This window comes from Oryctolagus cuniculus, chromosome 3 (assembly GCF_964237555.1).
Source record: "Oryctolagus cuniculus chromosome 3, mOryCun1.1, whole genome shotgun sequence".
Taxonomy (NCBI): Eukaryota; Metazoa; Chordata; class Mammalia; order Lagomorpha; family Leporidae; genus Oryctolagus; species Oryctolagus cuniculus.
Window position 1 is genome coordinate 89,720,364 of NC_091434.1, and position 16,394 is coordinate 89,736,757.

Genomic DNA, 16,394 nt, shown 5'->3' on the forward strand with positions numbered 1-16,394 from the left:
TCTATGTACAGTAATCAAAGCCTAGTGATGAAATGTTATGACTTACACCCACTAAACCCAGGGAATTTAGCATTTATGCCCCAGGAGGGCTCTTTTAACTCTCTTTCGCTCTATGCATTTGACATAGGACAATGTGAGATAGGTCCCCCAGCACTGGGCAGAGTGACATGGTATAAAATAATGGTTTCTTAATTATAATACTTAAAATTTCTCAGGAGTTTAAAATGTTCCTAAGTACATAATTTAACTGTTATGTAGTGCACTTGAAAAATGAAGTCCTTTTTGGCAGGCCATTATAAAGTCTTCAGATTTTATACTTTTTTAAAAGAGTAATTGTGAGTCCTATATTTGTAGAGAATAAACTGTGCTTGATAGAATATTCAAGTCAGGATTTTTCTATTTTTTTAAGGAAAATCAAATCAAGTAAACACTATTCTATTTTGATGTTTTTAAAAAATTTCTTCATATTTATATCACATGGCCTCATGAAAACTGAGTTCTGGCATGAACAACTAGATTATTACATAGTCCAAAATCAGGCTCAACTGACTGAGTTTATGTGTATTTGTACACATACGTATGTACTCAGAAAATTGGTCATTGATGAAGATAATTTCTTATATCAATGAGGAAAGGATAGAGTCTTAAATGCTGGAACCTTTGGCAAAAATAATTGTAATTTTTTTTTTTTTTTTTGACAGAGTGGACAGTGAGAGAGAGACAGAGAAAGGTCTTCCTTTTTGCTATTGGTTCACGCTCCAATGGCCGCCACGGCTGGCGCACTGCAGCCAGCGCACTGCGCTGATCCGAAGGCAGGAGCCAGGTGCTTCTCCTGGTCTCCCATGGGGTGCAGGGCCCAAGCACTTGGGCCATCCTCCACTGCACTGCATCCTCCACAGCAGAGAGCTGGCCTGGAAGAGGGGCAACCGGGACAGAATCCGGCGCCCTGACCAGGACTAGAACCCGGTGTGCTGGCGCCGCTAGGTGGAAGATTAGCCTGTTGAGCCGTGGCACCAGCCTAAAAATATTTTTCTATCCCTGTCTCATCCCATGCATCAGGTTCTTGATCTAGTAAATGAAATTCAGATTAAACAAAAGATGTATATATAGAAGAGAAGTATTTAATCTTCAGGTAATTAAAACACTGCGCCAAATGATGTTATGAAAAGAAAGAATGGTAGAGTCTGTTTTGGCAAAAACAAATGAAACTCTGTTATAAGCAAAGAGGAAGGATTAGCATGATGCAGGCAAATTAGATATGCTATGTGCATGATTTGCCTTTTAAACTAGGATGTAAAGCCCATACTCATATGTACAAGAAGTTATTGCCTACCTCTTGAGGCATTGTCTTCCGTACTTATCCTGTGTCCTAGCTGAGACTCCCAAAAGTTGTTTCACTTCGATAAACAGAGATCTGGAATCTTATAAGCCTACTACTGCTGTTGCCTTTTGTTGCCACATGGTGCTGCTATTGAAGCTTGATCCTGTGCAGCACCTTGAATGTCTGCTCAGCATTGAGGCTTTGGCTGGTCCAGAACATTGCACGACATCCCTTGGGTCAATTTGGACTTGAGATATGGTGTTTAAGTTAATATCCTCAAGCTCTGCTATTCTTTCTCACATAACAGCTATTGTACCAGAGTTACAGGATATGAGTGCACAATCATCATTCATGTTTGACACCTACTGTGTGCCCTAGACACTGTTTTATGTACTATAAATGATAATAGTAAATAAAACAAAAATTCCTGCCAAAATGGAGCCTACATTCATTCTAGAAGGTGGGAGGAAATGTAGAGGCAGAGACAGATGTTAAAGTATTTATGTTATGAAATAATTATGGAAAGGCCTATGCCTGAAATTCTGCCCTCTTAATTATTTTACATTTAGTCCGTGTGGTGCATCCTTATGAACAATACTAGTAAGTATAACAAAGAGATTGAGTCCTTAGGTAGATCAGGTACTCCAGGCCACTGTTTATGTAATGGTACATTATGCAGATATTAAAATATTGGTATAGATGTATATTTATGAACATGGGGAGATATTTATAAGTGGAAATACAGGTTAGGAAATGATACATTTGGTATGATCACAGTATTGGTTGGTGTATTAGCTTTTTACCCTGTAGTGAAATTGCTGAAGCAGGCTAGCTTTATGCAGTAAAGAAGTTTATTTTGGTTCACAGTTCTGGAGGTTCACAATCCAAGAATGGATGGGCCCCACTGTTTCACCTCTGGTGAAACAGAGTCCTGAGGTGGCACAGAACATCCCCTGTGGAGAGACAGAGTGCACCTGTCATATAGTGATCCAGGAAGCCAAGATTGTAGATAGGCCCAAACTCAAGGCTTTGTAACAGCTTTGTAACAAGAACTGCTGTTGGGCTTGCACTGTGGTGTAGTAGGCTAAGCTTCCACCTGCAGCACTGGCATCCCATATGGATGCCAGTTTGTGTCCTGGCTGCTCTTCTTCCAAACTAGCTCCTTGCTGATAGCCTGGGAAGGTAGTGGATGCCCAATTGGGAGACCTGGAAGAAGCTCCTGCCTCTTGGCTTCAGATTGGCCCTGCTCCAGTGGTTGTAGCCATTTGGGGAGTGAAACAATAGATGGAGAACCTTTCTCTCTCTCTGTGTGTGTATAGTATACATACATATATACATATATAAAAGAAGTAAATGAAAATAAAAAGATAATAAAATAAATAAATAAAAATCTTAAAAAAAAAAAAAAGAGCTACTGTCTGATGGTATACTTTCAGTGACCTAAGAACCTCCTTCTGGTCACACCTCTGAACACCATAAATGTGTTGTTTCCATCCTGCTGGTACTGTTAAATTTATGACTTTGGAATTTAAAATCCTGCAAGAGGTTGGGGACTAAATCATAATTCACACCATAGCATTCCACTTCTGGCTCCCTGAAATTCATGTCCTTACAGCAGACAATGGGGGAACACTTTTGCTTACTCTTGAAGTTTTCCTTCCTGAGAAGAGGATTCCATTAGTGTCATCCTAAACTATGCCTTTCTTTACTTCTTTAGTCCCTGTAATGACTTGCTTCATTGGGAATATGAGAATAACTGGCTCATTGTAATCCCTTTTGTGTAGGACTAGCTAGTTTTCCCACCACCATTGAGTGATTTTTTTTTTTCATTTCTCCATAGAATATTCTATACATTGGCTTACCTCACTGCCAAGAGAGGCCAGCTCCTGCTAGTGCTAGTCATGCCCATTTCTAGGGTTCACTAATTGGCAAGCCTCTTTGGCTTGCACATCTAAAGTTTCTACTGGTATCAACAATGACATTGTACTCTTTGTTTCTTGGTTTCTTTTTTCTTTTCTTTGTTTTTTTGACAGGCAGAGTGGACAGTGAGAGAGACAGAGAGAAAGGTCTTTTGCCGTTGGTTCACCCTCCAATAGCTGCCGCGGCCGGTGTGCTGCGGCCGGCGCACCGCGCTGATCCGATGGCAGGAACCAGGTGCTTCTCCTGGTCTCCCATGGGGTGCAGGGCCCAAGCACTTGGGCCATCCTCCACTGCACTCCCTGGCCACAGCAGAGAGCTGGCCTGGAAGGGGGGCAACCGGGACAGAATCCGGCGCCCTGACCAGGGCTAGAACCCGGTGTGCCGGCACCGCAAGGCGGAGGATTAGCCTGTTGAGCCGCGGCGCCAGCACTCTTTGTTTCTAATCTTGTTAATAATTTAGCCAGGGAAAGGGGTGTCAGTTTTTACATGCCTTCTTTGAATACCTTATACTATAATCCCATTTTTGATGAGTATAATATGTATCGTTGTGATTTTTCCATTTGTATGTGTAGAATAAGGTCTAGAGAGATGTGCATCTAGTTTTAAAACGGGCTGGTACAATTAGGAGGTTTTTTTTTTTTTTTTCTTTGTACTTTGGAATTCTCTGAACTTAATAGATCTGTACTTAAAAAATAGGTAAGCATGGGGCTGGCGCTGTGGCATAGTGTGTAAAGCTGCTGCCTGCAGTGCCAGCATCCCATATGGGCACCGGTTCAAGTTCCAGACACTCCTTTTCCAATCCAGCTCTCTGCTATGGCCTAGGAAAGCAGTGGAAGATGACCCAAGTCCTTGGGCCCCTGCACCCACGTGGGAAACCTGGAAGAAGACCCTGGCTCCTGATTTGGATCAGTGCAGCCAACTGGAGAGTGAACCAGTGGATGGAAGACACTCTCTCTCTCTCTCTTTCTCTCTCTCTCTCTCTCTCTCTCCTTCTCTCTCTGTGTAACTCTTTAAAAAATAGTTAAGCATTTTAGGCCTCTGAAAAATAGTTTAATCTTACTTTCCATGTAGAAGAGTTAGTCTTTTTTTGCACATGGAAAGGAGCTGAGCCTGAGTAGATGTATTTCTACCTAAATAGTTTGGTTCTTGGGTCTGGAACTTAGAGTAGGCAAAAAAAATATATTACTTTTTGAAAATCTCTGATTTATCATTTCATCACACATCAATTAATAATCATACATATCAAAGTGATGTGTGCTTTTTCTTTTCTTCCATAAATAATGTTATACAGTTTGCATGATTTAAGTGCTTCAGATTTCTATCTTCCCTCCTGCTTATTACTTATATTTATATAGATATAAAATAACCCTATATTATACATAGTATATTTTATTATATTTGAAATTATATATTTATTAAAGTGGAAAAACATAAAATACTTCTAAAGTGATACTTTTTGTATCTCTACCCTTGTAGCAGAACAAAAATTGTACTTTCATGGTGAAATTTTATGAAAGCTTAATGAAATGAAAATGCTAATTGTTGTTAATTATTCAGTCATTATATTCTGGTCAAGCTTTTTTTTTTTCAGGTTTATTTATTTATTTAAAAGAGTTACAGAAAGGCAGAGGCAGAGAGAGGTCTTCCATCTGCTGGTTCACTCCCCAGATGGCTGCAACAGCCAGAGCTGGGCCAATCCGAAGCCAGGAGCTTCTTCTGGGTCTCCCACCTGGGTGCAGGGGCCCAAGAACTTGGACCATCTCCTACTGTTTTCCTAGGCCATAGGAGAGAGCTGGATTGGAAGTAGAAAAGCTGTGATTCGAACTGGTGCCCATATAGGATGCCAGCGCTGCAGTGGTGGCTTTACCCGCTATGCCACAGTGCCAGCCCCACTGGTCAAGCTTCTTAACATTTTAAAAAAATTTTTATTTGGGGGGTCTGGCACCGTGGCCTAGCCGGTAAAGCTGCTGCCTGCAGTGCCGGCATGCCATAGAGGTGCCAATTTGAGTCCCAGCTGCTCCACTTTCGATTCAGCTCTCTGCTATGACCTGGGAAAACTATACTAGTTTACAGCCCCACCAACAGTGGATTAGGGTTTCCCAATGTCCTTGCCAGCATTTATTGTTTGTCAATTTCTATATGAGAGCCACTCTAACTGGAGTGAGGTGAAATCTCATTGCGGTTTTGATTTCTGTTTCCCTGACAGCTAGTGATCCTGAGTATTTTTGCATGTATCTGTTGGCCGTATGCATTTCCTCTTTTGAAAAATACCTGTTCAAGTCCTTTGCCCATGTCTTAACTGCATTGTTTGTTTGTTTGTTTGTTGAATTTCTTGAGTTCCTTATAGATTCTGGATATAAATCCTTTATCAGTTGCATAGTTTGCAACTATTTTCTCTCATTCTGTTTGTTGCCTCTTCATTTTGCTGAGTGTTCCCTTTGCAGTATAGAAGCTTCTTAGTTTGAGTTCCATTTGTCAATTTTGGCTTTGATTGCCTGTGCTTCTGGGGTCTTTTCCAAGAAGTCTTTGCCTGTGTCAGTGTTTTGCAGAGTTTCTCCAATGCTCTCTTCTAGTAATTTAATTTCAGGTTATAGATTTAGATCCTTGATTTCATTTAGAGTTAATTTTTGTATAAGTTAGGGAATTTTCTCAGTACCATTTGTTGAAGAGACTATTCTTTCTCCAGAGAATGATTTTAAGCTCCTTTGTCAAATATTACTTGGTTGTAGATGCATGGATTGATTTTTGGTTTTTCTGTTCTACTCTCTTGGTCTACATGTCTATTTTTGTGCCAGTACCTATTTTGAATATTAACTATCCTGTAGTGTTTCTTGAAATGTGGTATTGTGATGCCTCTTGCTTTGGTTTTGTTGTATAAGATTGTTTTAGTTATTTGGTGCCTCTTGTGTTTCCATCTGAATTTTAGCATTGTTTTTTCTAGATCTGAGAATAATGTAGTTGGTAAGTTGATTGGGACCACATTGAATATGAAAATTGCTTTTGATAGTATGGACATTTTGATGATGTTGATTGTTCCAATCCACAAACATGGAAGATTTTTCCATTTTTTATGTCATTTTCTATTTCTTTCTTTAATGTTTTGTAATTTTCATCATAGAGATCTTTCACCTCCTTGATTAAATGTATTCTAAGGTATTTAATTTTTTCTGTAGCCATTGTGAATGGGATTGATTATAGAATTCTTTCTTAGCCATTGCGTTGTCTTTGTATACAAAAGCTGTTGATATTTGTGTGTTAATTTTACATCCTGCCACTTCACCAAAGTCTTTTATAAGTTCCAGTATTCTCTCATTGGAGTCTTTTGGTTCCCCTATATATAGAATCATGGCATCTGCAAATAGGGATAATTTGACTTCCTCCTTTCCAATTTGTATCTCTTTGATTTATTTTTTTTTTTGTCAATGCCTCTGGCTAAAACTTACAGGACTGTATTGAATAGCATTGATGAAAGTGGACATCCTTTTCTGTTTCCAGAGCTTAGTGGTAATACTTCCAACTTTTCCCTCTTCAATAAGATGCTAAATGCGTTTGTCACAAATTGTCTTGATTGTGTTGAGGAATGTTCCTTCTACACCCAATTTGCTTAAGGTTTTGATCTTTCATCATGAAAGGGAGTTATATTTTTTTTATAGGTTTATATATTTATTTGAAAGGCAGAATTACATAGAGAGGAGAGGCAGAGAGAGAAAAAGGTCTTCCATCCTATGGTTCACTGCCCAATTGGCCACAACAGTTGGAGCTGCACCAATCTGAAGCCAGGAGCCAGGAGCTTCTTCTGGGTTTCCCTCTTGGGTGCAGGGGCAAAAGGACTTGGGCCATCTTCTACTGCTTTCCCAGGCCACAGCAGAAAGCTGGATAGGAACCTCCCAACATGGGATGCCGGTGCTTCAGGCCAGGGTGTTGAGCCGCTGCACGACAGTGCTGACCTCAGGAAGTTCTGTTTTTTCAAATGCTTTCTCTGCATCTATTGAGATGTATGACATTTATTGATTTGTGACCAATGAACCATCCCTGCATGCCAGGGATAAATCCCACTTGGTCTGTGTGAATGATTTTTCTGATGTGTTGTTGGATTTGATTAGCTAGCATTTTGTTGAGAATTTTTGCATCTATGTTCATTGGGGATATTGGTCTATAATTTTTTTTCTGTCTTTTTTGATTTAGGAATTAAGGTGATGCTGGCCTTGTAGAAGGTATTTGGGAGGATTTGTCCCTTTCAATTATTTTGAATAGCTTGAGAAGAATTGGAATTAGTTCTTTAAAAGTCTGGTAGAATTTATCAGTGAAGCCATCCGCTCTTGAGCTTTTCTTTGTTGGGAGGTTCTTTATTACCGAATCAGTCTCCATTTTGGTTATTGGTCTGTTTAGGTATTCTGTGTCTTCATGACTCAATTTTTATATATAGTGTCCAGGAATCTATCCATTTCTTCTGTATTTTCCAATTTTGGGCATACAGCTCTTTGTAGTCATTCCTGATGGTTCTTTTTATTTCTGTGATATCCATGGTCATTTTTTTTTCATCTCTGATTTTTTTTTTTTATTTTGGACAGGCAGAGTGGACAGTGAGAGAGAGAGACAGAGAGAAAGGTCTTCCTTTTGCCGTTGGTTCACCCTCCAATGACCGCCGCGGCCGGCGTGCTGTGGCCAGCGCACCGTGCTGATCCGAAGGCAGGAGCCTGGTGCTGATCCTGGTCTCCCATGGGGTGCAGGGCCCAAGCACTTGGGCCATCCTCCACTGCACTCCCTGGCCACAGCAGAGAGCTGGCCTGGAAGAGGGGCAACCGGGACAGAATCCGGCGCCCCGACCGGGACTAGAACCCAGTGTGCCGGCGCCGCAAGGTGGAGGATTAGCCTAGTGAGCACGGCACTGACTAATAATTGGTTTTCTACTCTGTTGGCTTTTATCTTTGAATTATGCCTTTGTGGCTTAGTAGTGTGTGTGCTCTTTCAGTGAATACCCACAGGCATGTGCTTGGTGTGGCTAAGGAGCTCAAATCAGTGCTCCATGGTGAGGCAAGTATTCAGGGTTAACACCCACATTGGGCATGGTGGATCTTTATTGTCAGCAGGAGAGAAGGTATGATCACAAATACTGGCGTAATCACACTCTTACCGCCTCTCTTCCAAGGTGATCAATGCCCTGGCTTAACCTACAGTGGGTGCAGCACTCATGAACTGCAGAATGGATCTGTGCAATCCTAGGATCCCTGGATCTCGCTACAATGCCCCACATCAGGCAGTCAGGGAGCTTTTAGTTTGTAGGGCCTCACACAGTGATTGCCCAGAGACCTAGCTACACCTTACTTCCTACAGTGCAGTCACCGAGTTCCCACAGTTTCAGCACACAAGGCTCCCACACTGTTGGGTTCAGAGGATCCACTCTGCCCTGCTAGCTTGTCCCATCCACAGAGAGGCAAAGACATTCCCAGAGCCAACTTCCTGTGGGTGCTCTGCCTTGGCTGTTTGAATTCCGGAGCCTGTGATGTGTTGAGAGGCTATGGGCACCTCAGTGTCCTGTATGGGTGCCCAGTCTCCTGTCAGTCTTACCAGCCAGACTCAAAGTCAATGGGGAACATGGATTTTTCCCTGTGGTAAAATCCCAGCATCACCCACGTGCACAGGAGCCTCCACAGCTGCTACTTATGTCAGAATGGCTCCATCTCCCTGCCAGTTGCCAGGTGCGTGCACAAGAGCCACTGCAGCTGCTTTGTGTCCGAATGGCACCTTCTCCCTACCAGTTGCCTGGCTCACACAAGAGCCATCGCAGCTGCTACAGATGTCAAAATGACGCCCTTTCCCGCCTGGTTGCTGGGATCCGTTGTGGGGCAATGGGAAAAGAGAATGTTTCCGTTTTTCACGGGGTTACATGGGTACCTTGTTCCCCTTAGGGCTCCAGGAGGCCAGAATCAAAGACATTGTGCTCTGCCAGGTTCTCCCTCCAGCACTATCACCAGTGGCACAGGCTGCTGTCACCTCACCCTCCAAAGCTGGTGCTTCCTCTTGCTCTTGGCTGTGGGGATTGTGTGTTGTGTCCGCACTCGATCCTGCATGTCCGCACCTTCCATGCTGATCTACAGCATCCCTCTTCCTCCTGTAGAATTTCCACTGCAGATTTCGCTGCTAGTCTCCCCTGGGAATTCACTTCCTAATTTTTTGCTACTATTTCCCCTTAGCCTAAAGCAGTATGTCCTTTCCCTATTCTGCCATCTTGGAATCTCTTCCTTCCTTTTTTGTACATTGAGAGGGAGAGGGAGGGGGAGGGGGAGAGGTCCACTCTCCAATTGGCCACAAGGGCTGGAGCTGTGCCGATCTGAAGCCAGGATCTAGGAGTTTCCCCTGGGTCTACACCGTAGCCCCAGAGTGTATGACTTTCTTAACCAGTTTTCCTTTTTGCTGTTAAAAATGGTGCTTCACTAAACAGTTTAATGCTTGTTTCCTTTGTGAAACAAAGGACGTTTTTAAGGTTTTTTCCAAACTAGAATTTGGTGGAGTTTTTAATTTAATAGTTTGGATGTTTTTAATTATTATTTTTTAAAGATTTTATTTGTTTGAAAGGCAGAGAGAGGAAGAGGGAGACAGAGCAGGAGACACACACACACACATATCTTCCATCTGTTGTTTTCTTCTCCAAACATCCACAATGGCCAGGGCTGGATCAGACAGAAGCCAGGAGCCCAGAACTCCATTCATATCCCCCATATGGGTTGTAGGGGCCTAAGCACTGTGGCCATCTTCCCCTGATTTCCTAGTTGCCTTAGCAGGAAGCTGGACAAAGTGGAGCAGCCAGGAATTAAATTAGTGCTCATTTGTGATGCTGGTTGGCAGGCGGTGGCTTAACCTGCTGCGCCACAATGCCCTCCTCCCCTCCAGCATTTTTAAGTTGACTAATCCAAGAACATGTAATTATATAATTTGAAATTGCCAGAATATTCTGTGTGTTCAAGTACATCCATAGTTCTTTTATCTCTGGGAAGGGAAAAGATAGGGCTTTGTAACTGCGTTATGTAATTTTTGCTCTAATTTTTGCTTCTGACTTTGTATCTTATAGAAAAAGCCACGAATGAGTACAACACCACAGAAGATTGGAGTCTTATTATGGACATATGTGACAAAGTTGGAAGCACTCCTAATGGGTAAGATGTGCAGTCATGCCAGTAAATGTCTAGGAGTTTGATAAATCTGTGTCATTTTAGTGATGCTACTTGGAAAGGAAAATGGGGTTTTACTATTGAACTTTGGAGATAAAAGTTAAGAAAGCCTGGAGGCCAGATTTTTTTACATTACTTTTACTCTGAAATAAAAAATGGAAAGGTTCATTTGAAAATCTGAGCTATATTAGATACTTAAAGCCTTGATACAACACGAACATGTGTTAATACTGACTAGATTAATTATTTGGAGAATTTTCCTCTGACTTAGACATGTGTGAGAGGCTTTTGATATTGAAGTAGATAAATATAATAATACAATAGGTAATACATATGATGAGAAAGCTTTTCAATAATGGATAGGTAAGTATAATAGGTAACAGTGGAAAAAAAGAGAATGCAACAGTTAAGCTGAATGGATTATACTTTAGAAGAATGATAAAAGCATTTGGGTTGGTTAGTTTGTTTAAAGATTTATTTATTTATTTGTAAGACAGAGAAGGAAAGACAGCACATGGCTCAATCTACTGGTTCAGTCTCCAAATGCTCACAACAGGTACTAGTAGGCCAGGCTGAAGCTGGGAGCCAGGAACCCCATCTGGGTCTCTCACATGGGAGCAAGAACCTAAGTACTTGGGCCGTAATCCACTGCCTTCCAGGGTACATATTGGCAGCAAGCTGGTCAGCAGCGCAGAGTAACTGACACTCCAGTATAGGATGCAGGCATTCCAAATGGCAGGTTAACCCACTGCATCGTGTCTACCACTTTATCATTTCAGCTGTTCCATAGCACGGTCATGTTTTATACTTGAACCTTTTAAAACCATATACTAGTATGTGTCAATTTAAAAATTTATGCACCAAAGGAATTTAATTTTCATTCTATTTTCCATGAGCTTTTTGAAGTACCCTCATATCTTTCTGATTTTTTTCCCCAAGAAAAAAATTTGCTCTCTGAAAGCTGAGTCTGTTGAAGAAATGAAAACTTGGTTTATATGCTGTAATTCTCATGTGTTAGCTGGCCTTTTGTGAAATCACTGATCTTTTGATTTTGGAATGTGCAACATTTACAGCAATTTTTTTTTATGATTGAATATCTGGACAAAAGATTGTGTAAAGCAATTTTATAGATTTATTTCTTTAAACAAGTGCAGTTTCAAGGACTTTACCTTTAAATTTAAGGCTGTTTGGTAATGAAAGACCTTATATTTTTAATGTTTAAATTGAAATTCTCAGTGATAACTTTCTCCATTTCTTTGTAGAGCAAAAGATTGCCTGAAAGCCATAATGAAAAGAGTAAATCATAAGGTTCCTCACGTTGCTCTGCAGGCGTTAACTGTGAGTAAAAGTCACATTGCTATTTGACTCAAATTTTAAATGTGCATTTATTTCAGTGAGTTAAGTAAGATATTTCAACATTTGTATATTAATTTTTATTTTAATTAATAGCTTCTTGGGGCTTGTGTGGCAAACTGTGGAAAGATATTTCACCTAGAAGTATGTTCCCGTGATTTTGCAACAGAAGTACGTGCTGTGATAAAAAATAAGGTAAATTTTTAAATGAGCAGATATTTAAATCATTTAAAAATAACTATTATGTCTCAATTATATATCTTAGTTATTGTAATTGAAATAATTTTTAGATAAATGAAGTAAACTTATTTTTTTAAAAGATTTATTTATTTACTTGAAAGTCAGAGCTACACAGAAAGAAAAGGAGCGGCAGAGAGAGAGAAAGAGTGAGAGAGTCTTCAATTTGCTGGTTCACTCCCCAATTGGCTGTAACAGCTCGAGCTGCGGTGATCAGGAGCCAGGAGCTTCCTTCAGGTCTCCCATGCCGGTGCAGGGGCCCAAGGACTTGGGCCATCTTATACTGCCTGCCTAGGCCATAGCAGAGAGCTGGATTGAAGTGGAGCAGCTAGGGCTTGAACCGGTGCCCATATGGAATGCTGGCACTGCAGGAGGCAGCTTTACCCGCCACTGCGCCAGCCCCATAATAAATTTATTTCAAATTTGAGTTTTAAAAAATTTTCTCCCCAAAGCATATGTAACTATTGGACACAACTAATCTTTATTGGGGTTTAGTAAGCAGTTACTGCTTTAAGGATTTTACACATGCTGTCGAATGCAGTTAACCAGCCTTGGAAGTTGTCTTGTTGCTGTTTCATAGATGCAGAGATAGGGGCTTAGAGAATTTGTCCTGGATCATGCAGCCAGTAAGTAGTACAGCTGAGATTCCTATCTAGGGTTCTGTGATTCCAGACTTTAAGCACTAGCCACTATTCTGTGCTGATTCCAGTTACAGTTGCTGAGCAAAGGGGCCTTTATTTTACAGTGAAACTCTCAAGTACTTTTCATATGCTATGAGGTGCAGAAATCCTCAAATTTATTCTAATTGATGTAAAAATCTATTACTTAGAATATTAAGAAAATTTAAAAGAAATAACCTCTGAATATTAAAGATTTGTTTCCAGTATAGTCAGACTTAAAAATTGATGTTCAAAAAGGTGATTTTGGCTGGCGCTACGGCTCAATAGGCTAATCCTCCACCTGTGGCACCGGCACACCGGGTTCTTGTCCTGGTCAGGGCACCGGATTCTGTCCCGGTCACTCCTCTTCCTGTCCAGCTCTCTGCTGTGACCCGGTAGTACAGTGGAGGATGGCCCAAGTCTTTGGGCCCTGCACCCGCATGGGAGACCAGGAGAAGCACCTAACTCCTGGCTCCTGGCTTTGGATCAGCGCAGTGCACCAGTCGCAGCACGCCGGTTGCAGCGGCCATTTTGGGGTGAACCAACGTAAAAGGAAGACCTTTCTCTCTGTCTCTCTCACTGTCCACTCTGCCTGTTTAAAAAAAAAGAAAGTGATTTTATGTGAAGCAGTTATATTTTAACATACAAATACTATCATTTCCTCAGCTGAGTTAGGGATCAACTTTTGTTGATGTTCATTAAATTGTAGAGAATGTTGGTGGTAATTCTCTTTGTTAAATAAATTTAAAACTTATTTTAACAACTGATTTTAATTTTTTCCTTTTGTCTTTAAAAGGCTCACCCAAAAGTATGTGAAAAACTGAAATCTTTGATGGTAGAGTGGTCAGAAGAATTTCAAAAGGACCCTCAGTTTAGTCTTATATCTGCAACTATTAAATCTATGAAAGAAGAAGGAATTACTTTTCCTTTAGCAGGATCACAGGTGAGATTGATTCAGATTCATGGTTGGCCCTATACTATTTGGAAGGGGATATATCTTATGTAATAGCTGGGAAGGATATTTATTGATCATCATTTCCCACCTCTGTTCATCAAGTACTTGAAAAACCACTGCCATCCAACTACTGTGAGTAGCAGAAGAGTTTCAGCTGTATTCCTAGACCTGCAACTATTGTGTCTGTTCTATTGAGTGGTTATCATGCCTTCTGGCTGCACTTCTCGTAGCAACAGAGCACCTCTCCCTATGTAAGAGACCTGAGACAAGATGTGCATTCAGGAAAGAGTCATTTTATTCATTCTATAAATACTTAAGTACCTCTGTTTGCCAAGTTCTTTGTCAGATACTTTGATCTGTGCTAAGTATAAGACATTGTGTCTGTCCTTTGTGAGTTTATAATATTTTCTTAAAAATTCTGTTTTATTTTAGTATTTGAAAACAGTAACTTAAAATTATCACAAGGAACTTTACTTTTAAATGAAACTCAATTATATCAGTATTTTTAAAAATTAGCATCAGCAAGTAATTATAGAGCTTGTGTTTTCTTTGAAAGGATAGTTGTGATCATTTTACTCTTACATTTATAGACTTCCTCAGCTGCTGCCAAGAATGGTACGTCATCAGACAAAACCAGAGAAGATGAAGACATAGCTAAAGGTAAATGATCAAACACATTGATTTAATATTGCTAAAAATATTCTGGCCAGGGCTTTTTCTTGAAACAAAATTATAAAATGATTGGGGTATACCCCATCTAAGAGTAGTAAGATCTGAAAAGTAGGAAAACAAATGATATAAGATGAATTTAATTCATTTTCCTTTCCAATAATGTCCTACCTTTGGGGAGATTACATTTCACCTTTTCTTTAATGCCAAAGTTATGAGTCAAGCACAAAAATATGTTCACAACTTGTCCTATATGGAAAGTTACCCATACTATAATGTCACAATCTGTTTGTTATAAAAATAATAGCTGCTGTATATGACAGACTGTGATAATGAGGAATGAGCAAAAACATTACTTTAAAAATATGGTTTCTCGTCCCTTCTCCCAAGAAGTTAACTGTTTAGCAGTTACTGGACAAATAAAATATTTACATTATGTATTCTTATTAAATATTATCAGCAAATGTTTCCTTTTAATTTGCATTTTAATTTTTAAAACCAGCTATTGAATTATCATTGCAAGAACAGAAGCAGCAACACACAGAGACAAAATCCTTGTATCCAGCTGCAGAAATTCAGTTAAATAATAAGGTTGCACGGAAAGTGAGAGCCTTATATGATTTTGAAGCCGTTGAGGACAATGAACTCACCTTTAAACATGGTGAAATCATTATTGTTTTGGATGACAGGTATGTTTTAAATCTTTATTTGTGGACTGAATATTCTGAAGTTTTTAGATATAATAACCATAATTTAAAATCCTGAATATCTAGTTCTTTGTTTTTTGGTGTATTTAAATAATGGAACCTGTTCATACTTTAATTATTTTTCTCTAAAATAAAGGTTAGATGGTGTGAATTTTCTTATGCTTTTGTTAAAGAGTCTTTTGTGTCTTCGATGAAAGATACATTAAATAATGTTGTTGACCCCAGTTCAGAAACAGATAAATATTTAGTCATCCTCATGCATTTACCTTGACAGTTGTGTATTGCAGAATTACTAGCAGGAAAACTTTTTAAGAAAAAATAAGCTCTGTTAACCTTAATCAAAGCAGCAAAAGCTATGCCTGACTCCTCCTCAGTTCTTAGTCTGCTATTGTACTCTTCAGAATTTATTTATTACTTAAAGTTGTAATAGAAAAATAGATGAGTTTGATTTTGAACCTAATTCTATTCTTTATTTTTATCTTAAAATTTTGATAAAATTTAATAAGAATGAGGCCTGATATCTTGTTGTTATGAACAGGGAGTACAAATGTATTTGGCATCCATTATAAATAACTTTGTAAGGGAATACTGGTCTAGTATATTTTTTAATGGATAGATACATAATGGTTTCACCTTGCTACACTAAATTTTTATTGTATGGTCCTTGTGGAGCAGACGAATATTATACCCACTGGGGCTAGTGCTAGGGCACTGGTCTCCTTTGAGGAGAGGAGCTCAGCTGGGTAGAATAAACCTCCCCTCTTATTTAAAAAAAAAAGAGAGAGAGATTTTACCATGCCAAAGCTGGGTGTGTCACCTCAGACATACCCTTCACTCCAGAGAGCTAAACAGAGATCCCTCACCACGACTTACACGACCTCTAGATATTCACTGAAAACAGATACTCCACTAATCCACAGAGGCATAGTACAAAGATGAAACCTCCACAACGGGGGTGGGGTGGGGTGGGGGGAGTATCTCCTTGGCAAACAACAAATGTACCAATTCAACAAACAAAAATAAAGAAGACAACGTGATGTCCCCAAAAGAACACAACACTTCAGTATTAGATTGTGAAGGTGATGAGATTGAAAAAATGCCAGAAATGGAAATTAAAAAATTGATCTTTTTTTTTTTTTTTTTTTTTTTTTTTGACAGGCAGAGTGGACAGTGAGAGAGAGAGAGAGCGAGAAAGGTCTTCCTTTTGCTGTTGGTTCACCCTCCAATGGCCATTGCGGCCGGCGCACCGCACTGATCCGATGGCAGGAGCCAGGTACTTCTCCTGGTCTCCCATGCAGGTGCAGGGCCCAAGGACTTGGGCCATCCTCCTCTGCACTCCCGGGCCACAGCAGAGAGCTGGCCTGGAAGAGGGGCAACCGGGGCAGAATCCGGCGCCCTGACCGG

The 16,394-nt window shown here is 40.1% G+C and overlaps 1 protein-coding gene across 4 annotated transcripts in view; it reads left to right on the forward strand.

Annotated features, from left to right (window-relative positions):
* The window catches only part of STAM2 (signal transducing adaptor molecule 2), a 61,612-nt gene that overhangs the window by 14,185 nt on the left and 31,033 nt on the right, over window positions 1-16,394 (forward strand). For all 4 annotated transcript variants that reach the window (XM_051848619.2, XM_051848617.2, XM_051848618.2 and 1 more), the window contains 6 exons: window positions 10,311-10,395; window positions 11,673-11,748; window positions 11,860-11,958; window positions 13,456-13,602; window positions 14,205-14,274; window positions 14,786-14,972. In XM_051848619.2, coding sequence (XP_051704579.2) covers window positions 10,311-10,395; window positions 11,673-11,748; window positions 11,860-11,958; window positions 13,456-13,602; window positions 14,205-14,274; window positions 14,786-14,972 — 664 coding nt within the window. The remainder of the gene's footprint in view (window positions 1-10,310; window positions 10,396-11,672; window positions 11,749-11,859; window positions 11,959-13,455; window positions 13,603-14,204; window positions 14,275-14,785; window positions 14,973-16,394) is intronic.